The sequence below is a fragment of the Cyanistes caeruleus genome, chromosome 3, assembly GCF_971803275.1.
Source record: "Cyanistes caeruleus chromosome 3, bCyaCae1.hap1.1, whole genome shotgun sequence".
Classification (NCBI taxonomy): Eukaryota; Metazoa; Chordata; class Aves; order Passeriformes; family Paridae; genus Cyanistes; species Cyanistes caeruleus.
In genome coordinates, this window is record NC_141703.1 from 5,099,579 (window position 1) to 5,122,800 (window position 23,222).

Below are 23,222 nucleotides of genomic sequence, written 5' to 3' on the forward strand. Positions count from 1 at the left end.
TTTCTGGATGTTCTCAGCTTTCCTTGGTTCTATTCCAGGCAGGAGGCTTCTTATTTTTTTCAGGTATACCACTGGAGGTCACTCACGTACTAACAAACAGTGCTGCAAGGGGAAAAAGTCATGTAAACTATCCAAGAATGAGCTCAGTTTGACTTGAAGATGACATTAAAATGGAAGCAAGTTTGGAATTATGTTGTGCAGATAATCCTCGAGTTATTACAGTAGTTTATGATAAAAGTAGCAAGTAAACTAATTATCTAAATTTTCTTATAAAAAGACTAAACACACACACACACATTAGCAGACCAAGTTAGCTTTGATCTAGCTACAGTAATTATGAAAATAAGCACAACTCTTCATCAAAAAAAGCAAAAATAGGAAAAGAGAATTCATCCAAAAATGCTCACTGGGGTAACATCAGTGTGACAAGAAAATGCAAACAAAATGTAAGCTAGGAGAGGAAAGATTGCATGGGAATTTTCTCATTACGATATTTCCGGTAGCAAAAAAAATTGCAAGGAAGAAGTAATAAACTTTATTTATTTCATATGACTGGTTTCCCTATCTCCATTTTCTCTTAATCCATTTTTATCACTAACTTTCAAACTTTCAGGTACATTCTTGCTGGGAATCTGAGTTGGAGAGAAATGGAAATGGTTAAAATGTTATTCCTCTTTCTGATAAACTAAAATTTTCATATTGATATCTTGCTCTAAGGTGAAGAACTAGGAAATGTAAGTCCCAATCTGGTTGTTTTACTTCAAAAGCAAACTGCTACTGGCTGGCAACCCTCTACCTTAGGTGCCAGGAGCATTAATATTCATACCAAAATTCCCACAGTATGAGAGAGCAAATTAAAACCTGACAGATATGCGTAATAATTAAGGTATTGCTTACAAATTATCAGTGAAAAAAGTTTCAGAGCATCTTTATTCACCTGCAGAAAGACAGAAGATGATCTGTCAGTGGTACTTAGTGTTTGTACAACACTTGTACAGCTCTGCGTTGCTCTGTACTTTCAATTTACTTTTTTAATTATACTTTTAATTTACTATTTACTATTTATGTTTTTCCATTTGATTCTGAAAGCTTCTAGGAGGGTTCTGCAGCTGCTGTGTCCTGCCAGCCAACTCCTGATTGCCAGGATTGCCAGGATGCTAGTTTGATTTCAAACTAGCTGATAGGGACTGCTGGACTGGGCTTTGCTCAGTAAGAACGCTTCTTCCACTGGGAGAAGGGAGCAGAGCAAGCAGAGTGTTTGGTAATTCATGTGGGTGCTGGGGAACGGCAGAAACTCTCCTCCAAACAGTGGCAACTGTGCAACACCAAGGCTGAGGAACCATTGGGCCTGATCTCCAGCACCCTGGAGAAATTTCCCTTGGTACAGCACTGGTGACAGCCTAGACAGAATTTGGGTGGTCCAGGCACTGTGTCCAAGGCATTGGTGTGCAGATTACTCCCTTTTAAGGAGGGAAAATGGGATATCAGCTGGATGGAACTCCACAGAGGTGAGAGCCTGAACCTGAGGTGGAGGGATGTTAGGGGTATGCTGGGTGGAGCAGAGGAGGAGAGCACTCTTGGAGGAAGTTGCTGAAGTTCATGATTTCTGACAGCAGCAGCAATGTTCCTTGTCCCTGCTCAGACCTAAGGGCAGTGTGTCAGTGTGCAGGGCTGTGTGTGAGCATGCAGGACACTGCTGGGACCTTTGGATGTACTGGAGGTGCAGGAGTATCCAGAGCTGCTGTTGGTGATGGAACCAGAGAGCCCCTGGGGAAGGATGGAAGGACAAACAAATGAAGCAGAATCACAAGCTTCCCAAGCAGAATTTTAATTAACCCCCTAGCAGTCAGGAATTCAGCCTGTGCATCTGAGAGCTTTACAACACAGACTGGAGAATTTAATCACACTACAGATATTTACATGGCAATTCCTCCAGTCAGGAGTTCAGGTTTTTGGGTTGTTTCAAAAAGTCAATGACCTTGTAAAGAAAGCAGGAAATGTAAAGGTACTGCTGCCCTGGAAGATTCAACTGTTCCATGTAGTCATATCCTGTAAATGGACGTTGTGTTCATATCAGCAGTTACGACTATCCCTCAACAGAGATAGTAGAGGTTCTAATATCATCCAAAATCATCTATCCCAGGAATGGGTGGGAGGATGGCAGGAAGGGAAAGGAGAAAGGGAGGACATTGTGCTGTGTTCTGTAGTGCTGCCTCTCAAGATAACAGCAATGAGGGCAGCCACATCCCACTCCATAGCTAAGCTGGGTCCATGTCTGGTTGTGAAGGAGAAAGCCCACCTTTGGTAAACTGGTTTACCAGTTGGGATTTTTATCTGTAGTAAATCTGACATCCTGAGCCTTTAAAATAATGTATGTTCCAGAAATAATGAAGAGAAAGTATATAGCGTCTCCCATATGCTAATTCAGCACGGAATATTGCATCAAAATTACTTTATCCAAAAGTGACATTTCTTTACTTGAAATGACCATACTGCTGCACATCTGTTTGAGAACATTGTGCATCATCATTGTGTGATGATGCTCTTGGCCACCCAACCAGGACAATGACTCAAAAAATGATTCTTTAAGGAACCAGGGTTCACCTCCAGATGAGCTGCCCTTGTCCCTGTGGGGGAATTCAGCTTGCCGGGTGTGCACTGGGAACACCACACAGCTGGTCCAAACAGCCCCAGGACATTCCCCAAACACCTGCACAACAACTTCTCGGTACAGGGACTCAGGGAGCAGCTCGGAGAGGAGCCCTCTGGGATTTGTTGCTTGTTCCCAGAGAGGCTCTCGTGGCTGACGTGGGATTGTCTTGGCCACAGCGACCGCGCAGCCGCCGAGTTTCAGGTCTCTGCTGCTTTGCCTGCGCCCGTCTGGCTCCTGAGATGGGGCAGGCACAGGCGAGCATGGCAGGAAAAGCAGCAACTTTTATCAATGTGTCCATGGCAAAGCTGCTGTCCCAAAACGGATTCTTTCACCCCATGTGCAAGAAGACGATCCAAACACAGAGTTCAGATATTTCTTTTATTTACAGTTCTGCACAGGAACAGGTGCTGGGGGGCAAATTCACAAAGCCAGCACAGCGACTATCAAAGCATTTCACTATTTATACATTTTACCAAATAAAGGCATTAATGTGTACTGGCTACCAGTTACATGGTTCTCTTACTAATTTCACATATTATTTCCTTTTAAAATTATTGTCATATTTTTACAGTATCATATCTAAATACTTAGATATTACATTCATATATATGCCATATATAATGTTCTATATCATATATATTCTATATCTTATGATAGTCAAAAGCTATTTCTTATTAATAAATAATATATATACATATTATAAATATTTCATTATATATAATTAAATTATATATTGATATTATAAATATTAAATTACATAATTAAATATCTTGTAAATATTAAATTAAATTAATTAAAAATTAAATTAATATTATTATAAATATTAAATTATATTATAAATACTAAATTACATTAAATTTAATTTTAAAATTAAAAATATTAAATTACATTACATAAATATAAATATTAAATCTATATTGATAAAAATATTAAATTACAATATATATTGATATTGTAAACATCAAATCACATTAATTTGTATGTTATATTAGTATTATGTTTTTGCTATTTACTAAATATTAGTGTAATAATTTTGGTTATTATTAGATAATATTATTAACAGTAATTTATAATTAGCTAATATTAATTTCTTAAGATTTTATTCTATGGGATAAAAGATTATTTTGCTTCTTGTGCTAACTACTCTTTCTCTATGCTCAGTCTTCTCTATGCTCAGTCTTCCTTTTCTTTTGAAGAATGTCCTTTTTTCTCGCTGGGTTATGGGGTCTCTGGGCCAGGAGTTGGTGGTCGCCGTCTCCCCGTGCCAGAAGTCCCTTTTCCCCAGCTGGAGCCGATTTCAGCACAGTTCCTGAGTTGGCTTTATGAGTTTTGTCCTCATCTGGGAAGTTCTGCCAAACGTCCTTGTGGCTGTCACTCGTGTGTCCTTGGTGTCCCCTCTGAGCAGGAGCTCCTTGTCCCCAGGCTTTGTGGCCCTGCCCGTGGCTCTGACACCACTGGTGCCTGTCAAGGCCTAAGCCTCAGCCAGGCCCTTCTCCTGCCAAGGACCTGATGTCCCTGACACCTGGCCATCAAAGGCAGCCCGTGTGACAGGGGCAGGCTCCGGGCCAGCCGCCACCTGCGGGGCCCGGCCTGGCGCGGGCAGCGGGCACTGATTGTCCGTCTGTGGCCTCAGGCAGGGGCAGCGGAACAGCGCCCGCAGCGCCCGCAGCGCCCGCCTGAAGCGGGACGGGCGTTTCTTGGGGGGAGCCGGCGGCTCCCTGAGGGCCTGGGCTCCTGGCTGGGGAGCTGAGGGCTCCGGGGGGCAGCAGGGGCTGTGTGGGGCAGGGCCCTGGCTCTGTGGAACAGCGTCGGGGTCCTGCAGGAGCTGAGGGTACTTGGGGTTGACCCAGATGGTGTGGATGGTGATGCATTCACTGTCTGTCTGTGACTCCTTTTTGTCACTATCGCCTCTCTCTTGGGACACCTTTGGATATTGTCTCATTTCTCCTTCAGACAGCTCTTGGTCAATGGAGTGTTCCCACTGGGGAAACTTGTCACTGTTGTTTTCATCTTGGGACACCTCTTGGATTCCCATGTCCAGAAAATTGAATAGCTCTTGGTGTCTGTCAGATTCCCAGTGGTACAGCTCTGGGTCTATTTCACCTTCTGACAGCTCTTGGTCTATTTTGTCATCCTGTTTGTAGAGCTCTGGGACATTCATATCTTGATTTTGGGAAGGCTCCTGGTATGTCACGTCTTCCCCATGGAACAGCTCTTGGTCTCTCTCAAATTCCAGTCGAGAGATATCTCGGTATTTCTCATCTTCCCATTGGGACAGCCCTTGGTCACTCTTCTTTCCCCACTGGGTTAGTTGCTGGCCCAAGTACGGTTCCCATTCTCTCTCCTCTCTGGCCAAGTCCCACTCCACAGTCTGTGGCCCTGGCAGATCTGTCCCCCCTACTGCCCCCTCACACTGCTCCCAGAGGGCTTCCAGCCACCCAGGGCAGGGGCTGGGGGGGCAGCAGGGGCTGTGTGGGGCAGGGCCCTGGCTCTGTGCTCCTGCTGCCTTCACCTGCTCAGCCAAGGCAGAAGCTGCTGCTGCCTTGGCCGAGTCCTGGGGAACAGCATCGGGGTCCTGCAGGAGCTGTGGGTACTTGGGGTTGACCCAGATGGTGTGGATGGTGATCTCTTCCACACCCTCCTCCAACTCCTCTATGTCTCTCCAGGGTTGCCTTTGGGACAGCTCTGGGTCTTGTCTGACTTCCCTTTCATATAGCTCTTGGCCAATTGGGCCTTCCCATTGGGGAAGCTCATGGTGTCTCTCATATTCCCACTGGTAAAGCTTTTGGGCACTTTCATTTCCCCATTGGGAAGGCATCATGTGTCCCTCATACTCCCATGGGAACAGTTCGTGGACTACCACATTTCTCCACTGGGAAGGCTCCTGCTGTCTCTCATATTCCCATTCATAGAGCTTTTGGACAGTCTCATTTCCCCACTGAGTAGGCTCCTCGTGTCCCTCACATTCCCAAGGGAAGAGTTCTTGCACTCTCACAACTACCCACTGGGAATGCTCCTGGTATCTCTCATATTCCCAAGGGAGCAGTTCTTGCACTCTCACATCTCCCCACTGGGAATGCTCCTGGTATCTCTCATATTCCCAAGGGAAGAGTTCTTGCACTCTCACATCTCCCCACTGGGAAGGCTCCTGGTATCTCTCATTTCCCCATTGGGAAGGCTGCTGAAATCTTTCATATTCCCACTGCTCCAGCTCTTGGACATTCTCCTTTTCCCACTGGGGCAGGCCCTGGCCCAGGTAGGGTTCCCACTCTCTCTCCTCCCTGGCCAAGTCCCACCCCACAGTCTGTGGCCCTGGCAGCTCTGTCCCCCCTACTGCCCTCTCACACTGCTCCCAGAGGGCTTCCAGCCACCCAGGGCAGGGGCTGGGGGGGGAATAGGGGCTGGGGGGGCAGCAGGGGCTGTGTGGGGCAGGGCCCTGGCTCTGTGCCCCGGCTGTGGGGGAAGGAGACACCAGCCCAGCCCTGGCCCCCAGGCCGCTGCCTCCAGCCCCATCCCAGCTCCCTCTGTCCCCTCTCTCTCCGGGGCTGGCCGTCACCTGGGGCCTCAGGCACAGGCCCGGCTGCTCCGTGGCAGGGGGGGAGTTGGGGTTCACCTCCTCCGCGCGCGTCTCCATCGTGCTCTGCTGCTGAGGCTCTCAGGGAGCTGCTCTCTCCTGACAGAACGGCTCTCTGGGACCGGGCACCCAGGCCTCTGTGCCCCTTATATACCCCTCTGGCAGGGCAGGGCTCTGCCATGTCACAAAGGCCTCTGGGCACCATCATGTCCTGCATCAGCGCCTGTGTCACAAAGGGCCACACCCGACATCCCTTCCACAGCCGACCCCACTGGAACTGGCACCGAGCAGCCCCAGACTTGGGCACTTGGAGCCCCTGATGAGGGGGACTTTGCTTAGGGAGACTGGGCCAGGAGAGGCTTTCAATGGCCTGACAAAGGCACCAGTGTCAAATTCAGTGTTGCACACTAAGCAACAACTGCAAAGAGTTATGTGGACAGCCCCACACGTTGTTTCATGCAATAATGAACCCTGCTAATGCCACCTGTGGGCACTGGCCTTTGGCTACCAATGGGCCTGGCTTTCTCCTCCAAAAAAAGAAAGGTCACAGTATCTTTGTGGCCAGGAGGCCAAGGCCTACTCACCTGGCTTGTAGCAGAATTACAAAGCCCAGTGACTAAAACTGCCGTGCTGCCTCTCAATACCCAGCAATTGCATGAAGGAAGCCTTTAATGTGACCCTTGGGGGTCTGGCATCAACCTTCACATCCATGTGGGAACAGCTACAGAGATCTATACAGAGCTTTCAGAGTGCCAGCTTCTCAGCTCAGTGCTGTTTGCTTCCTTTCTCCCTCTCTTTGCCTACTGCTCTGTTTCTTTCCCAGGGTCTGTCTTTACATGTGGCACCTCCCAGCCAAAGACCCTCCCCTGATTTTTTTTTTCCCCAATTCACATGCTAAAGCAACCCTTGATGAAATTCCAAAGGCTGGCAGTGAAATGTCAAGATCTTGCTCCACTTGGCTTTCAGTCCCTTCAGAGCTTTGCCTTAAAGCACAGGAGCATCTTATCCTTGCTGGGAGCTGGAATTCCAGAGCATTGCAGTGTGTGCCATGGACCACAGAGGGAATTCCCGAGGCTCTCAGGTGCTGGTTCTGCCGTGCCTCTCGAGGGAGCTGTGCAGGTGCAGGGGACAAGGTCCTGAAGCTCTGTGGGCTCCCAGAGCAGACAGCAAAGGCTTCTCTGCTGGGCATTTTCAAGCACATTCCCAGCTGAAAGCAGAGACCAGAAGAAAAGGGAAGTGAGGAGCTGACAATCCCGGGATGCTTGCGGCTGGAAGGGGCCCTGTGCAGGTGTTACGAGCCCATGAGGGAGAGATGCCTCTGCCTGAATGAAGCTGCAAAGGAGGCCATGTGAGGACAACGTAGGGATTTTAATTAACATGGATTTTAGGGAGGTAGGGAGGTAGAAAGAAATAGCAAAAAGGTCTGAGAGAGAAAGAGAGAGAGAGAGAGAGAAGAGAAAACAATCAGCTGGAACTAAATGATCTTTAAGGTTTTCCCTTTCATTCTGAGATTCTAGAAGGTGTGGATTTTGATATTATTACCTACTACTACTACAGTTTCATCATCTTTTTATTATCTTTATTTACTATTACTAATATTTCTTTTTCTTCATCTTAGTAATTCTTGTTCTTTTTATTGTTTTTCTGTTATTAATTAGTACTAGTATTATTCTAGTATACTAGTATTCTAGTATAAGTAATATAGGTAGTATATTCTTATATTATTCTTAATCTTGTTCTTCTTATAACTCTTATTCAACTTATTATCCTTAATCTTTGTTATTCTTATTACTCTCTTCCTCTTTATCATCTTCTTTTTCTTTACTACTACAATGATTTCTTGTTTTTTATCTTCTTATTCAACTATTTTTGTTATTATTTTTCTTCTCATAATTATTGTCATTTAGTACTACTATTTGCTCATCATTTTATTCCTCTTAATCTCACTCTTATTCATTTTTCTATTCTAATTTTTTTCTGGTTTTTTTTGTTTGTTTGGGATGTTTTTGTTGGTTTTTTTTTTTGTTTATTGGGGGAATTTTGGTAAGTTTTGGTTTTGTTTTTTGGGGTTTCTTTGGGATTTTTGGGCTTGGGTTTTTTTCCTTACTACTACCATTTCTTAAACCAAACTTTCATTATTTTGGCAGAACAGTTTATGTCACAGTCCTGCCGAGCCTGGAGGGCCCCGTCGAGGCAGAGGCAGCTCGTGTGACCACTGGTGCCTGTCAAGGCCTAAGCCTCAGCCAGGCCCTTCTCCTGCCAAGGACCTGATGTCCCTGACACCTGGCCATCAAAGGCAGCCCGTGTGACAGGGGCAGGCTCCGGGCCAGCCGCCACCTGCGGGGCCCGGCCTGGCGCGGGCAGCGGGCACTGATTGTCCGTCTGTGGCCTCAGGCAGGGGCAGCGGAACAGCGCCCGCAGCGCCCGCAGCGCCCGCCTGAAGCGGGACGGGCGTTTCTTGGGGGGAGCCGGCGGCTCCCTGAGGGCCTGGGTTCCTGGCTGGAAAAAGCGCATGAAGCAGCTGAGCTGGGCAGGCTCCGGGCCCTGTGTCCCTGCCGCTGGCACCTGCTCCTCGAAGGTGGGAGGAGGCGCGGAGCCCTGAGGAGGCCCCGGGGCTGCCAGGTGGGGAGGGGAGCCCCAGAGCGGCTCCTGGCACGGCTCAGCTGCCCCGCGCTCAACCCGGGCCTCCCGCGGGACAGGCACTGGGAGCCCGCCCGCCACAAAAACTCCCGGGCTGTGCTCCCTGACTGCCTCACTCAGCTCCAAGAAGCTCGGTTTGTCCCACGTCCTTCTCCCACAGCAAGGGCTTGACCCGGATGCTGTGAACCCTCACGTGTTCCCAATTGTCCTGAGCAAGCTCTTTGTCACCATCATTTTCCTGACTGGATTGCACGGAGGGTCTGCTACCATTGCCTTAGGACAACTCCTGGCCAACGGCGTCTTCCTCTTCAGAAAGCTCTTGGCCAACAGAGTCCTCCCAGTCAGACGGTTCTGGGGATCTACCAGCTTCTGCTCAAGGGACAGCCCTGGCTCCATGCATTCCTCCCGGGCAGAAAATTCTTGGTAGTGAAGGGCTTCTCCCTGGGACTGCTGCTGCTCGCCTCATCCCAGCGGGAGAGTTCCCCACAGCTGATGACATCTCCGTGGGACAGCCCTTGCTCCAAGCATCCTTCCCAGTCCGAGACCTCTTGGTAGCTCCTAACATCACCCCACTGGGAAAGCTCATGATCCATGCCAGATTCCCACTGTTCCTCCATGCTGACAAAGGCTCATCCTCCTCAGTCTCTGATGAGCAGGACTGAGTCACCCACTGCCCCCACCAAGTGCCCGCTGAGGGCCTGGTGTTCAGCCAGCTGGGCAAGGGGCTGGTTGCTGGGAGTGGTCCTACTCCATCTCTGTCGTGCTCTAGCACAGAGACATCCCAGGAGCTGCTTCCTCCTGAGAGAGACCCTGGGTTCTTGCGTGGCTTCCCCAATGACACAGACAGTGCGTCCAGCTCACCCTCAGAGTGTTTGCAGAGGACAGGAAGCTGAGCAGGGCAGGTGAAGTTGCTGCCTTTGCCACCTCTTGTACCTCAGTAGCGATAGGACGGTGCTCCTGCTTTGGCTTTAATCACTATGGCTCCCTCTTTGAGCAACAAAGTAAGAGTGTGTTTTCCAACAGGTTTGAGAATCTGATGAGAAGAAACTTGGGATCTTGGAGGATGGCAAGAACTGCTTACACTAAGGAATTAAGTTCAGGGTTGCTATGTAAAAGGAGCAGGGTGATGGTAGCAAGATACCCATCATGAAGCTAAAACAACTCAAAAGGAAGCCTGCTTTACAGTATATATATAAGACTGTGAAAAGAGAGGAGAAATTAGAAACTGCTTCAGATGCAGAATGGTGACATCCTCAAGAAAACTGAAAGATGGTGGGACAGCTCACATAACCAGAGCTCTCCAATGAATGAAGAGCTCATTAATAAAGATAGAAAGGTAAAATTTGGAGAAGAGTTTTCCTCCATGTGAATAAGCTGCTTTAATGCATGGAACTGTTCTGTATACAGACAACATCTTTTTTAACAGCTTGTGGATCACAAATGATCATTATGATGATGTGGCACAGTGCCAGGAATTTCTTACAGAGCCACCTCCTCATCCGGATTGGTTGAGTGTCCTTGAAACTTAAGGAAGGCACATGGTAAAGAAGGATCTTTGGTGCAACACACCAAAACCAAACCAAACCAAACAAGTAGTATACAGAAAGCAGAAGGAAAACCAGCCTAAAAAGGAAGAATTTAAAAACACTGCACCCATCTGTTAGGATAAAAAATTCAGTTGGAGTTCAAACTGGAAAGTGAGGATTTAGGGCAACAAGAAGAGTTTTTACAGATGCAAGGACAACAGCAAAATAAACAAGAAAAATGTAGGTCTGGAATGGTGCCCTAGTGACAGGGAAAACGCATAGAACTTGGAAGTCCAGTCCTGCCTTTGTCTTCACCAGCAACACCCCCAAGTCTGTGCCCAGAGGCAGGGTTCAAGAAAGACAGCAACTACCAGTAGTAGAATATTACGTTGTGAGGACACAGCTTCATGGTCTCATGAATCCAGAATAATTCTGCACTGAATTTCACACCTCATTACGGGCTACATGGAATAAAGGACATTGCTGAGAGATTCTGAGATTATAAAAGGCCCAAAGATACACATTCCAGACAGAACACTAACAGAAATGTTTATTCAAAACATCTTAACACACCCTTTTACAAATAAAAATATTGCAGGCTTACCACACTAAATCATCTACTTCAAAATTCCATTTTTTGTATCTTTTCCTTTAGTTGTACCCAATTCCTGTTTCCTCTAGTTCATCCTCCAAAATCAGTAATTTCTGTGGAGTAGAAGGAAAGTCAGGGCATAGAGATGCATTTTATTATAAAACACTGAAAAGTAATCCCAGTAATCTAAAACATAACTCTAGAACTCTGCTGTCCACTTCAGTCCTCCTCACCCATTGCCTTTCAATGTCAGTACTTGAATTCAAGTTGTTTACATTGTTTGTCAGCTGGCAGACAGACTCAGTACACCCACACTGACTGCCAGCCAGCCTGTATGTAACTCTGAACAGCCAAAAAATGTCTCCTGGTTAGATGACATCATAAGGAATGCAGAACGAGAAAGAGGGAATTTCTGTGTGGAAAAAGAATGATGGTAAAGGCACAGGGAATACCAGGCTGCAAAGAAAACAGATTTTTTATATCTGCTCTTCACAGGATGCATATTTTCTTCAAATCATTCCCTCCTTCTATAACTTAATCTTGCTAAACATAAAGACAAGGGGAACAATATATTGCCTCCATAAAAATTATGGGTGGAGTCCTAGGCTGAAAAATGTTAAAAATCATACAACTCCTTGATTCTGGAAATAAAGAGTTGGAGGGAACTTTGAGAACATCTATCACTTTGCTGTGTTTTCAGGCATTGGCATCTGCCTCTATGCCATATCTGACAGATACCTGGGCTCATTTGTTCTCAAAAACACCCTAGAAAAGCCACTAGGAAAACCAGAACTGCTTTGTTGTGGTGGGCCAGAAAATTTACTAGAATCAAGTTCAGTCCAAATGGTTGAGTCCAAGGATCTTTGAGACAAACCAGGCTCAATGCACTTTTTCAAAATCCAAAGCAGAGCTATAATCTGCTGAGGTTTCTGCTGGATTTGATCCAAGCCCAGGGATCCTGTAAAATGTCAGCCCTACACACCAGGTCAGCCAGCTGCTTTGTTCTGCCCTGAAGCTGGAGAGCACCTTCAGAGGTGAAAATGAAAAGCAAATAAACTGAAAACTACAAGAACTGGCCTAAATGTTTGGTGTGTACCTTCAAGCATTTTCATATGGTTTAAGAGATTTTCCTAATCCCTAAAGACAGTGGTTTGCTTGGATTTATTGTAAAATTACAAATGGATAAAATTATCTGAGGTTTTCCTATCAGATAGGCAAGTTTGTACATTTTAAGAATAGATACAAAGAACACAATTGGTTGGAGGCTTATAAGCTAAATATAAGTAAAAATGGATGCATCCCTGTTGCTTCTTGTTAACTGTGTATTTAAAACAGGCTTCTGAACTGCCTGGAAGAAAATCTGAGCACCTGAATTTCAAATCTCCTTAGTTTGTAGGAGAAGCAAACCAGTCAGAGACTATTTAAACTAGAATGCATAACAACACCTAAAATTTGTTTCTTCATATTTGTTTTGCCTGCTTTTGAACTACAATTGAGAGAATTAAGAATATACAGTTGCATTCATGAGAGGAAAGTGAAGTGCTCAAAACTCCCTGAACTTCTCAGGACCTGACATATTTCCTCTCATTTTTGTTACCAAAAAAAAAAAAAAACAAGACCAAATAGTTTTGAAAGGCAATCTCATATAAATTCAACTCTGCAAGTGCTATCAAGTGTACATGCACAGAAGTGTCACTTTTAATTTGTTCTGTTGCAGTATATGAATTTAACTTCTCATAGTTTACCTCTCCAGAGGACTACCCTCTTTATGAAAGGTAGAGATTCTCATGGTCTCCCAACAGCAGCATAGCTTCAGCTGATTGACATCCATAATTTCAAACCCTGACTGCTAATTAAAGAATGAACACACATGCCCCATTTCTCACCTTGATCCTCCTGATCTTGGTTTACTTCTTCCTCTTGTCTTCCCTCACCTTCCTCTCCTGCATCGCTGGTTGGGTGACTCACAGCTTCATCAGTGGCTGAAATATAAGAAATTAGAAATACCAAAGAAAACCAATTTTACAAATTTGCATTCAGCCTTTGTTTTCATGTAATAGCTCCTAACTCCTACTGAAGGCTGCAATTGTTGTTCACGTGAGAAATCCCACAAAATCTTCTCTGTTTATAATCAAGTTTGTATAAACCATGATATAAAGTAAAATAACTCACAGGCTTCCCAAGACAGTTGTATCTCATGCTATGTGAAATAAAACAGATACATACATATTATGCCATTTATGAATACACTTGGAAGTTCCAAACATCCAAATCATAGGAAAAATCATAGGAAAAACAAAACAAAACACAAAAAACCCTCTCATATCACTTGATATTAAACCCATAAAACAATGGTCACCATAGTCAAAGCATGGAATTTCCAGATCTTTCCAGAGCAAAGCTATAACTGATGAAATTTTCTCTTCAGCTACCACACCTGCTGCACCTGCTGCTTCTCTGGGTTCTAGTAGCTCCTCATCATGGGGAGACCAGGGTGTTAATTCGGTAATTTCTGATACTTTCCATATTGGTTCAAGAGGTAATGGTGGTTCCTCATCTTCTTCCTCCTCTTTTTCCTAGAAGAGAATTCATGAAATCCAATATCTCATCCTACAGACAGTAACTACGATGATGGGCTAGTATACTAAAACCTCTTCATGTGGGATAAATGGCAATGACCTTAAAAGTATTTACAGGTGGAGACACTTCAGCAGCTGCAAATGCTGGAGAAGAATTACACTTTGAGCCCTGATCAGGTCAGTTGGCTATGACTGATGATTGATACCCAATGTTCTGTCTGGTGGATGCTGCACTGTCTGACACAGAAACAGAGTGACAAAACAGCTGTTTCTGCCTCAATCTTTGCCTAGGGAGGACATTTGAAAGGATCTATGAAGCAGTAAGGTGCACAGAGCTTATGGTTTTGAAATATGAAAATATTTCTGAAATTAATAAAAATCATGATTTTTCTACAAATATAAAGGAGTCAATAATTGCATCATTGTCTGTATTATTAGTATTATTAGCTAATTTCTTGTCTTTTTTTTTTTTTAAAGGACTTTGTTCTGTAATTAATTCAACTAAAGCAAGGGCAAAATTTAATCTTTAGTGACAGCACTGTCCCTTGCTTTAAAAACTCATCTAAGAATTCCCTGCTGAACTAAAGAAGCACACATTACTCTGGATACTCCTATGAATCTCATACTTAATTTGAGGATCCCTTGCTTTTGGCTGGAAAAAAACAAAACCATCTCCAAGCTTTGCAAATCTCTATCACAATTGATAGGATTTTGATGATTATTATTTTATCCTTCAGAATTGATTGCTGCATCACAGAGTTTTCAGAGAGAGTTTAACGGGAACTAATGTGTCAGACAACAGAGGTAGCAAACTCTAAGCTAAAATGTAGCAATTCTTCTTGAAATCAAATAGTAATATTAAAATATAATCTCACTTCTGTAGCTATTTTTGTGCCATATCTATCAGAAATGTTTCAAAACATTCATGTATAGACAAGGGAAAACAGACTTTGATCCCAAACACTCCCTACAATTATTAGAAGCTGTGGATATTAAGCTCCTAACATGACCAGAACAACAATAGGACATATTTCCCAAACATGACTCTGCTGGAAATTACTATTTGTATGCATAGCACCAAGCACTTCAGAAATACAAGAAATATTGCTCATTGTTTTCTGGTGTTCAGAAGAAAATGCAATAGAGGCTAAATGTGCATACAAATGTGTCTATATTCCTCTGTGATCTGAAGCTTCAAATGTTTTGTAAGCTTTTGATTTTTTTTAAGCAGAAGGGATTTATGTCTGCAAGCAGTGCAAAATCACACCTTGTACATTTCAAAGCTTACACAGTAGAGAACATTTAAAAATTAAAAAAAAGAAAACCAAAATGAAGCCTCATTTAGTTCTTAAGAATGCATGAGTTTCCACCCTTCTTGCCTTATAAGATCTACTTTAATATCCCTGTCTGTAAGGCATTTTAAGTATTCCTCAAAAATAGGTTTGATTTGCTAAGTCCTCTGATACTCACTACAACTTGCACTATTTCTCTTACCTGCACTGGTTGTATGTATTCACCGTGCTGCTCACATCCAATATCAAAGATGAATTTGCCGCGACCTAAAGGCTTCATAAAAACACAAAAACATCAGGAGAACTGAGCAGTTAATCCATTCTAAGCACAGAAATGTAAAATATCCTTTACTACAAATTCCATACAATAGTCAGTGACATTAGAGTTTGAAAGCAATGTTGCAAAGAAACCTGGCATTGTGTCCCACAGAATAATTCAGTTTCACGTGTTACACTTATGGTACAGGAAACACTACAAAAGATCAGAAACCTAGCTTCTTATTTTAAGTGGAAATAGGTCATATTAAGACAATTCCATGCTAACGGTTCAGATTAATAGAAAGCATTCCTGCACACTTACCTTTCCATTGAGAAACCTGCCCTTAAATCTGTGGTTTAGGTGGATAAGTTCAGCTGGTCCATCCTGGATTCCATTTACCCAGCAGCCGACATACTTAGATCCTGTGTCTTTATAGACATAGGTGCCTTGCCCATGCCTAGGGAGAAAATAATAATTTTGTTTTATACCAGTGAATATTAAGAATTTAGGCTGTTGTTATAATTAAGACATTAAAACAATATTAATCAAGCAGCTGAAACTACTCAAGCTAGACTGAATTGCCAAGGTCACCCCTGGACTTCATTTGCTGCAGTCAGACATGCTCTGAAAATAATGTTTGCATTTTAATGTCCTTGGGTGACTTGAAACATCCCTGTGAGAAGGAAACAAACCTCTTGTTGTTAGCCCATTCTCCAGTATAGGTGTCACCATTTGCATACAGATATTCTCCATAGCCCTGTCTCTGGTCATGCACCCAGTCTCCTTCAAGGACAAAAGGATAAAAGCAGTGTGAGACCCAATTTATTTCATTGTGTGATACAGTAGCCACTTTGTAACATTATCATACAAGCACTAGGGAAGGAAAAGAAAGCTGTGGCAGTGCTGGGATTCCTCACTATTCCTTATACCACTCCTTACCCTAGAGTACCTTGCTCTTTTTTCATCAGGCTGTTCCTCTTCACATGTATTTATGCTGCTGCCTGACCTCCCTCTCCATTTTTCCATAATTATGTGTCTCCATTATCACTCTCTATTACCATTACGAACACATAACAACGCAGTCCTATCTTTAAATTGGGTAATCTATTACAGTTGCATTAGATAATGTGACATTTCCACACAAATTTAAAGAGGAGCTACTTTCATTTGACTCATTTGCTGAAGTTATCCTGTCAGTATTGGGGCACATATATTCAGAAGGATGCTAGATGGTTTGCATCTTAATTATTCTTCTAATCAAACTTAAATTAAAAAAAAATTAAAAAACCTCAGTGCATATGTTCCTGCAAGGCAAGACTAGATTGCTCTTTTTGCTCTCAGCTTTTAGCCCTCACAATGTGAACATCTTTCCCAGCTTAGAAAAGAGGGGGGAAATATTGTCCTTTGAAACTTAATTGATAGATTCTGATTGTGTCAAGTGCTCTCCAGCAAGCAGGGAAACTCTGCATTTTAACTTCTTCAAACTTCTCATTGGTGTACCATTGCCTAAATAAGGGCTCTAATAAGCAGCTTATTCTTTTAATGATAGACCTAATAAATGTCTTAACATAAATCCCCATAAATAAACCGCAAACTTCTCAGAACTATTACTAAAAAGAGAATAAGAGGAAAATATCTTGTAGAAAATGTATCTTCTTAAAATATTTTCCAATTCACACTCTCTTTTCATTTCTGGGGGGAGGAGGAGTGAGGGGGGAATGTGTCCTTTTGGCTACAGAAATCCTTACAACAGTGTTCAGTGCTTTACCTGCATATTTTGATCCATCTGGATAAAAAAATACACCTTTGCCATGCTTTTTGTTTTGAAGGTAGTCCCCGGTGTAGATGGCACCGTTTTTAAACCTGTAGGTCCCCTGAAACACATTTGGTACAGGTGAAATACCGTTAGTTCTCACCCTTGTTTCAACACAGAGCCCAAATAACACAAGCGCAGAAGCAGAACCACAACCAGGGCCGGTGTCTTACATGTCCACTCCTCAAACCACACTCGTATTCCCCTTCGTAGGTGTCACCATTGGGCAGCTGTGCCTTCCCAAACCCGTGCCGCTGCCCTTCGGAATTGCGACCGCCTTCGTACTCCTGGCAAAGGCGGAGGGAAAATGGTTACAGCACCTGGCAGTGTGCCCTCATCAGACAGAAATGGGTGTTTGGGGAAAGCTGCTCCAGCGGCAGTCGGTCAGACCCCGGCACCCCGAGGTTTCCTGGCACGGCTGGAAAGCGTGGCTGTGTCAAGGCCGGGTTAAAAGCCGGGCAGGTCGCACCGGGAATACCACAGCCGCACTCCCCGGGGCAGACCGCTCCCCGGGGATGTTCCCTTTCCCTTCCCCGCTGCCCGCCCGCTCCCCCCGGGCCCCGCGGACCCCGATGCCTCCCGCGGCCTCCCCGGCCTCGGAGCCCTCCTCAGAGCCCAGGTCCGACATGGCGGCGCTGTGCCCGTCGCCGTGACAACCGGCGGGGCCGCCCCGCTGAGGGAACCGGCGCCCGGCTCTCCGAGCGGCCAGGGAAATTCATCCACAAACACCAGAGCTTTATGTCCAAAAAAGAGACAGAGGAGTCCTTTTACTTTTTTTCGAATAAAGGGAGAGGCCATGGGGCATTCCCCTGGGGTCTCCCAAATTTTTGGAGGACTCAGCATCCTTTTTATCCTAATTTCCCGGCCGCATGTCCCTCTCTGTTTCCCCGTTGTCTGAGGTACTTGAGAGGTACAGACTTCCCGGAATGCCTGATATCTATGATTCCCCTCTAATATATAACCCTCCCTCTTAATTTTTAATTCTTAGGAAATTACGGTGTTTCCCCATTGTCTCTTTCATCTTTCAATATCCAATTTCATTTACCAGCAATCCTACAGTCTGTTTGTAAAGGCAAATATCTTTTTTCCATTCATCAATGGGTGGAATCTTTCCCATTGTTTCTTTTATCTCTCAGTGCTAGTTTTATTTACCAGCAGCTTGTTTGTAAAGACAAACCCGTCACTCCTCTCCAAGCTGTTTGTTAGAAAGGCAGCATTAACCATCCAGCGTTGAAGGAGCATGGGGATGGCTCCCCACAACATGCATGTCATTCATCAAAATGCTTACCTATTTATATATTTTGGCAACGAGATTAGTGCTCATTGGCTTAAAATTCACATAGTTCTCTTCATTAATTAGTCTTCTGTCTTCTATTCGTTATTGGTTTCTCGCTTCTCATGCTAATTAGTCCTCATTTTTCAGTCTTTTTATTATCTTTTTCCCAGATAGGGTATCTCTGCTTTATGTAATGTGGTTTATAAATTCTGTTCAGTTCTCAACAATAAATTTCCCTCCCAGGTTCTACTAACTTCCTTCTCAGGTCTGAGAGCATTAAAGTATGTCAAGCCCTAAACTCTTAACTGCTTTTCCTAACACATGGACATCACCCAGAGTTTGCCCATCAATTGTGAACTATTTCACAGATTAAAGCTCTTCTCAACATTTCCCCCCACTGCACAGGCGCCTTTTAAAACAGTGCCAGACTCTGTTTAGTGGGACCAGCATCAGGATGAGGAACAAAGGCCATGATATAAAACTGAAGTTCCACCTCAACATGAGGAAGAATGTCTTAACATTGAGGTGGCAGAGATCTGGAACAGCTGCCCAGGGAGGGTGTGGAGTCTCCCTCTCTGGAGACATTCCAAACCCCCTGGATGTGTTCTGTGTCACTGCTCTGGGTGACCCTGCCATGGCAGGGTGATCTCCAGAGGTAACTCCAACCCTGTGCCTCTTCCCCTCAGCTTTTCCCAGCCAGTGCCTTTCGTGTGTTGAAACTGGTGTCATCTGGGATGTGACCTGAGACCCCCTCAGCCTTCTGAGAGCTCCTAGTACTTCAGCTGGTCTGGCCTGAAAACAACATTTTAGATTTAAAACCCATTCCTCCACCAAGATTATTTTAATTTGCATGAGTTTATTGATGTTCAGAAATACCAGTCCACTTCTTGTTTTCCTCTTGTACAGAAGTCAGGCAAGTCACCTCACCATCACTCTGCACAGTAATTTAATAGCCAAGGATACACAAAAGGAGCCAGGCAAGGATATGCTTGGTGAAAAGCAGTGAGCTAGACAAGCACTGGGCAGAGCAGGTGACGCTTCTGAGGTAGACAGGATTGGCAAGTGGCTGGAAAATGTCATGGAGGTCACCTTATGCCCTAAATCAAAGCTTCACCACCCAAACCAGAAGAAATACAGGGTCATCATCACTATACAAAGGCACACCGTATTCAGGCAGGTTTCCTCCTTTTCATAGGTAGGAATCTAAATAGCCAGTATTTAAATAATGTATGAATAGTAATAAGGTGTCGCTTTTGTGGCAAGTCTCTTTTTGTCCTCAGTTGGGTAAAGATGAGAAAGGAGGAGACTATTGCTAAATACCTCCGTGATCATAGGAACCCTTCTGGCTTCCGAGTTAATGTCCAGTTACTCATTTGAGAGCACTTTGCCTTTGAAGCAGTTAAGAGCACTGAAATTCAATTTTGTTAGCGGGCAGAGCATTAAGAAGCTATACATTTATTGACGCCAAACTGTAGGGTTATTTCTCTTTCCTACACACTCCCAGCATTTGACTAGGGAAGCCTAATTTGCATAATGTTCTATTAATAAGCAATTGCAGAATATGCAAACTACTGCTCTGCTCACCTCCTGCAGAGCTGACATGAGTGCACATTATCTGAAGCACAGTCTGTGCAGTTCTTCTTTCTTACTCTTGATGATGCCTCCCTTGCACCTCAGATTGCCTAAATTATTTTATGTATAATAAGGTAATGTCTCTAATTATAAAAGTGCTCACTTGGTCTGTGCATGGCAAATTCATTCTAAGCAGACGCTGAGGCTCAGAGTGGCAAGGGAATTAATGTCTGGAATGCACAGGGAGGTGCTCCCTGTTAAAGCTGATGACAAAAATAACCAGACGTGTCTTTTGGCCTGGAAGGTGACGTGGCTCAGGGAACAGCTGACACAAACAGGAAGCAGTGACAAGACATCAGAGTCACTCCCCTGGATGACCACTAATAATGATCATTAACTGCTCATGCTGATTGTTTCAGAGTTCTGAAGGAGGAAAAGGGTCTGAAGCAGATCCGTTTTCTTGAGAAGCAGCTAAGAACTCTTTCTTTATAAATGTTAAACTGCTCAGCACTCAGAAGTGGCAGACAGAATAAATATCTTTATGACAGGATCATTTTACTTAAATGAGGAAGGCATAATTTAAAGTTTTCTATACCTAGAAACTGTCTTGTGAGGACAGCTACAGCTTATGTATAATTAATGACAAGAAGAATTTATTTTGTAGTTTCTTGTCTTCTAGTTGAATTTGGATGTATTTCAATGTCAGATTAAAGTTAAGCTTCAGGTATGTCACTGTTAAAAGGAGGTCTGCTATCATCCTTATTTTCTTGTTCTTTTCCCTTTTATGTCAAAGGACCAGTATTCTTAAGGTCCTGCTGATCTTGTATACAAATTTCATTTGTCCAAAGTCCCGAGAGGGTAATTTGTGCTGATTACCTGCTCTGCCCCTGCTGCTGGCTGAGCTGGCAGCTGCCAGCACCGACTGCCAGTCACCCTGGCAGGGACAGCAGAAGCTGCCACAGCTGTGAGTGGCCCTGAGGAAGCTCCTGGTTTGAGTTTGACAGAAACCCCACAGGGAGCCAGAGCTCCACTAAAACCCAAAGCCATCGCTGCCAGAGGTGCTTAAAAACAGAGACAACAACACAGGGAAGGAAAAGGCTGCTGGGATCAAGATGCCAGAAGGTGCCTCCTGTGGGGGAGGACAGCCCTGGATGTCCTTTTATTCTGCCTTGAAGGTCCTCACTTTGATTTTAAGCTCCTCTTTTGGTTTTCAGCTCCTCTGCAGAGAGAAATGGCCAAAAAGCACTTTTAAGGCCAGTTATGCTCCTGTTTCTCCTTTGATTTTACTCTTTCTGAGGTGGGAGAGACTTTTGAAGTTCAGGGATTTTGCAGGGAAAATGCTGCTGTGCCAAGTCTGTGAAACAACCTGAACTCTTCTTTCCAGCACTGACCAAGCTCTGAAAACACACATTGCACAATGAACATTAGAAACTACAGGACTATTTGTTGATCTCTACGTTTCAACCAGAGTCTTGCTTCAAAGGGGTGATAAAAATAAGGTAAGGCAGGGTGCACACACGGCCTCTGATGTGGTAAAGGCAGCATTTTGCTTAATTCCCACTCACTGCACTTCAGAATTCCTGTCCTCCAGGAGCTTGCTGATCTCTGCCCCTGACCTACCACACATCCTTCTTCCAGGGGCAGTGCCTCAGTGAGGCAGCTTTTCTCCACCCTGCCAGCAGTGTGGCTCTAGGGAGCTGCCTTTTCATCTTCTGCCATCAAATTCAACAGGATGAGTGGAGGTAATTTGCTTGACTCACAGGTTGGTTTCCTCACTTCACACATTACTCAATCACTCCTGCCAGAGTTGGTGACTCTGGGAGGGCCAGTTCTTGGCACTCAAGTCAGTCTGAGTTTTGCTCTGGGCTCAATTAGAGATGCAGGTGATCTTTCATTGCTTTTGGTAGGGCAGACATGGGCAGGATTGTGTCTTTTGACAAGAATTTAAAGAACAGAAAACTCCAAGGAAATATTTTTTTTTTTCTATCTTAGACAGTAATTTTCATCTTTCTCCTTATAAAAGTGCAATGCATGGCTGGTAACAGATATTAGAAAAGTGCAAACAGGAGCTGTCAGGAAAAACTTAATGAAGTCAGATCTGTTCCTCCTGACATTTAATATAAACCAGATTGCTTTCAACAGCCATTTTGGAAGAAAAATATGGGATTTGGGAATTGAAATAATATCCTAAGGGGAGTTCTTGTTTGGGAATATACATTTCAGGTCTTTTTAATATTCTGCAATATTATCAGGCACACTTTCAATATTTTCTGAGATCATGGGAAGAAACAGTGGACAAGGGGGAATTTACTGTCTCTAACTTCCATATACTGGGTTTTTTTCATCCAACTGAGAATTAAGCAAGATTTTGAAATGTCAGAATCCTTTGCAAAATGGGAACTTCTCTGCACACAGCTCTTTTTAAGCTGGAAAAATGAAATCTGCTTACTCTGTGTGTATGCCAAGTAAAGATAACCTCTTTTTGTGCCCATAACTAAGTCAGAAGAACAAGCAAATGACCTTTCTAGCCATTCAGCTTACAACTGCCTCCTTCAAGTACAATTAACATTGTATATCCTGAAGGCAGGATATTTTTGTGTGAAAGCCATTCCTGAAATACAGATAATGCTTTTTTTGTCTCTTGGCTAAATATGACCTTTCATTTCCCTCCTGCAGATTATCCAAGGGAAAGTGTTCTGCTGTATTTATATCTTGCCTCCCATTTCTCTGACCTCACTGCTCAATTTAAAGTACAGACTGCATTCCATTCTTCAGACATCTGGGAAAATTGACAAGTTTTTCCTTTTACCTAAGGGGTCTCCCTTTCCACTGAAGTGCAGTGGGGACACACAGAGGTGACTTTGGTTCCATTCAGGAAATCGCTGCTGATGTCTTTTCTCAAGACTTTGATGACAGTCAATGTTATTAGTGATACAAAGAAAGCAGTTGGCATTCATGAGATTAAAAAAAAAATTTATGGTCAGTATACGAATAAAGCAGCACCGATATTACAATTTTCTCTCTTTTTCTCTGGAAGTGTTTTTGGTTTGTTTTTTTTTTTGTTGGTGTTTTTTTGTTTTTTTCACTTAAAAAAACCCCAAGCCTAAGCTTCTTTATTCAGGCAGAGCTTGTAATGACATAAAGCTCAAGCAGCCCAATACTTTTGTCTATACCCCCTGAAGTCCTAATCTGGTAATTCAGAATTAATTCAATAGACAATAATGAAATGATTGAGGGAGATGGGACTAATTTGCTGTCTCATTCCTGTCAGCTCGAATACCTTCATACTTCCTCTTCTTATTCACAACTTGCAAGGCAATTGCTTTAGTGTAAGCTCTGTTCTAGTCTGCTTTCTATTTTACCATGGTTCTGGTATTTGATTTCTGCTGCACTATGCCTCGGTGCTCCCTTCTCATATAACTACCCTTCAGTGATCAAGTCTGCAA

General features: G+C 43.9%; 2 protein-coding genes and 1 long non-coding RNA gene across 4 annotated transcripts; 1 reads left to right on the top strand and 2 right to left on the bottom strand.

The window, feature by feature from the left end:
• Positions 1 to 3,750: 3,750 nt before the first annotated feature.
• LOC147653895 (uncharacterized) lies at positions 3,751 to 7,434 on the bottom strand. Its single transcript, XM_086879570.1, has 2 exons — positions 5,791 to 7,434; positions 3,751 to 5,723 (listed from the first exon to the last, which is right to left on the bottom strand). Exon 2 carries the CDS (start codon positions 5,472 to 5,474, stop codon positions 4,125 to 4,127), a length of 1,350 nt encoding a protein of 449 aa, XP_086735696.1. The 5' UTR covers positions 5,475 to 5,723; positions 5,791 to 7,434; the 3' UTR covers positions 3,751 to 4,124.
• Positions 6,513 to 10,209, top strand: LOC111945283 (uncharacterized). Its single transcript, XR_015284035.1, has 3 exons — positions 6,513 to 7,619; positions 8,375 to 9,769; positions 9,891 to 10,209. It is a non-coding gene; the product is annotated as an uncharacterized LOC111945283 (long non-coding RNA).
• A 707-nt stretch (positions 10,210 to 10,916) lies between these two features.
• RSPH1 (radial spoke head component 1) lies at positions 10,917 to 17,594 on the bottom strand. Of its 2 annotated transcripts, XM_023947972.2 has the most exons (9): positions 17,497 to 17,594; positions 17,102 to 17,215; positions 16,884 to 16,989; positions 15,808 to 15,898; positions 15,437 to 15,572; positions 15,059 to 15,130; positions 13,423 to 13,561; positions 12,872 to 12,967; positions 10,917 to 11,098 (listed from the first exon to the last, which is right to left on the bottom strand). In XM_023947972.2, exons 1-9 carry the CDS (start codon positions 17,554 to 17,556, stop codon positions 11,076 to 11,078), a joined length of 837 nt encoding a protein of 278 aa, XP_023803740.1. In that variant the 5' UTR covers positions 17,557 to 17,594; the 3' UTR covers positions 10,917 to 11,075. The 2 variants fall into 2 exon arrangements, with proteins under 2 accessions (XP_023803740.1, XP_086735697.1); XM_086879571.1 differs by lacking the exon at positions 10,917 to 11,098 and having other exon boundaries at positions 12,783 to 12,967; positions 17,497 to 17,593.
• Positions 17,595 to 23,222: the final 5,628 nt, after the last annotated feature.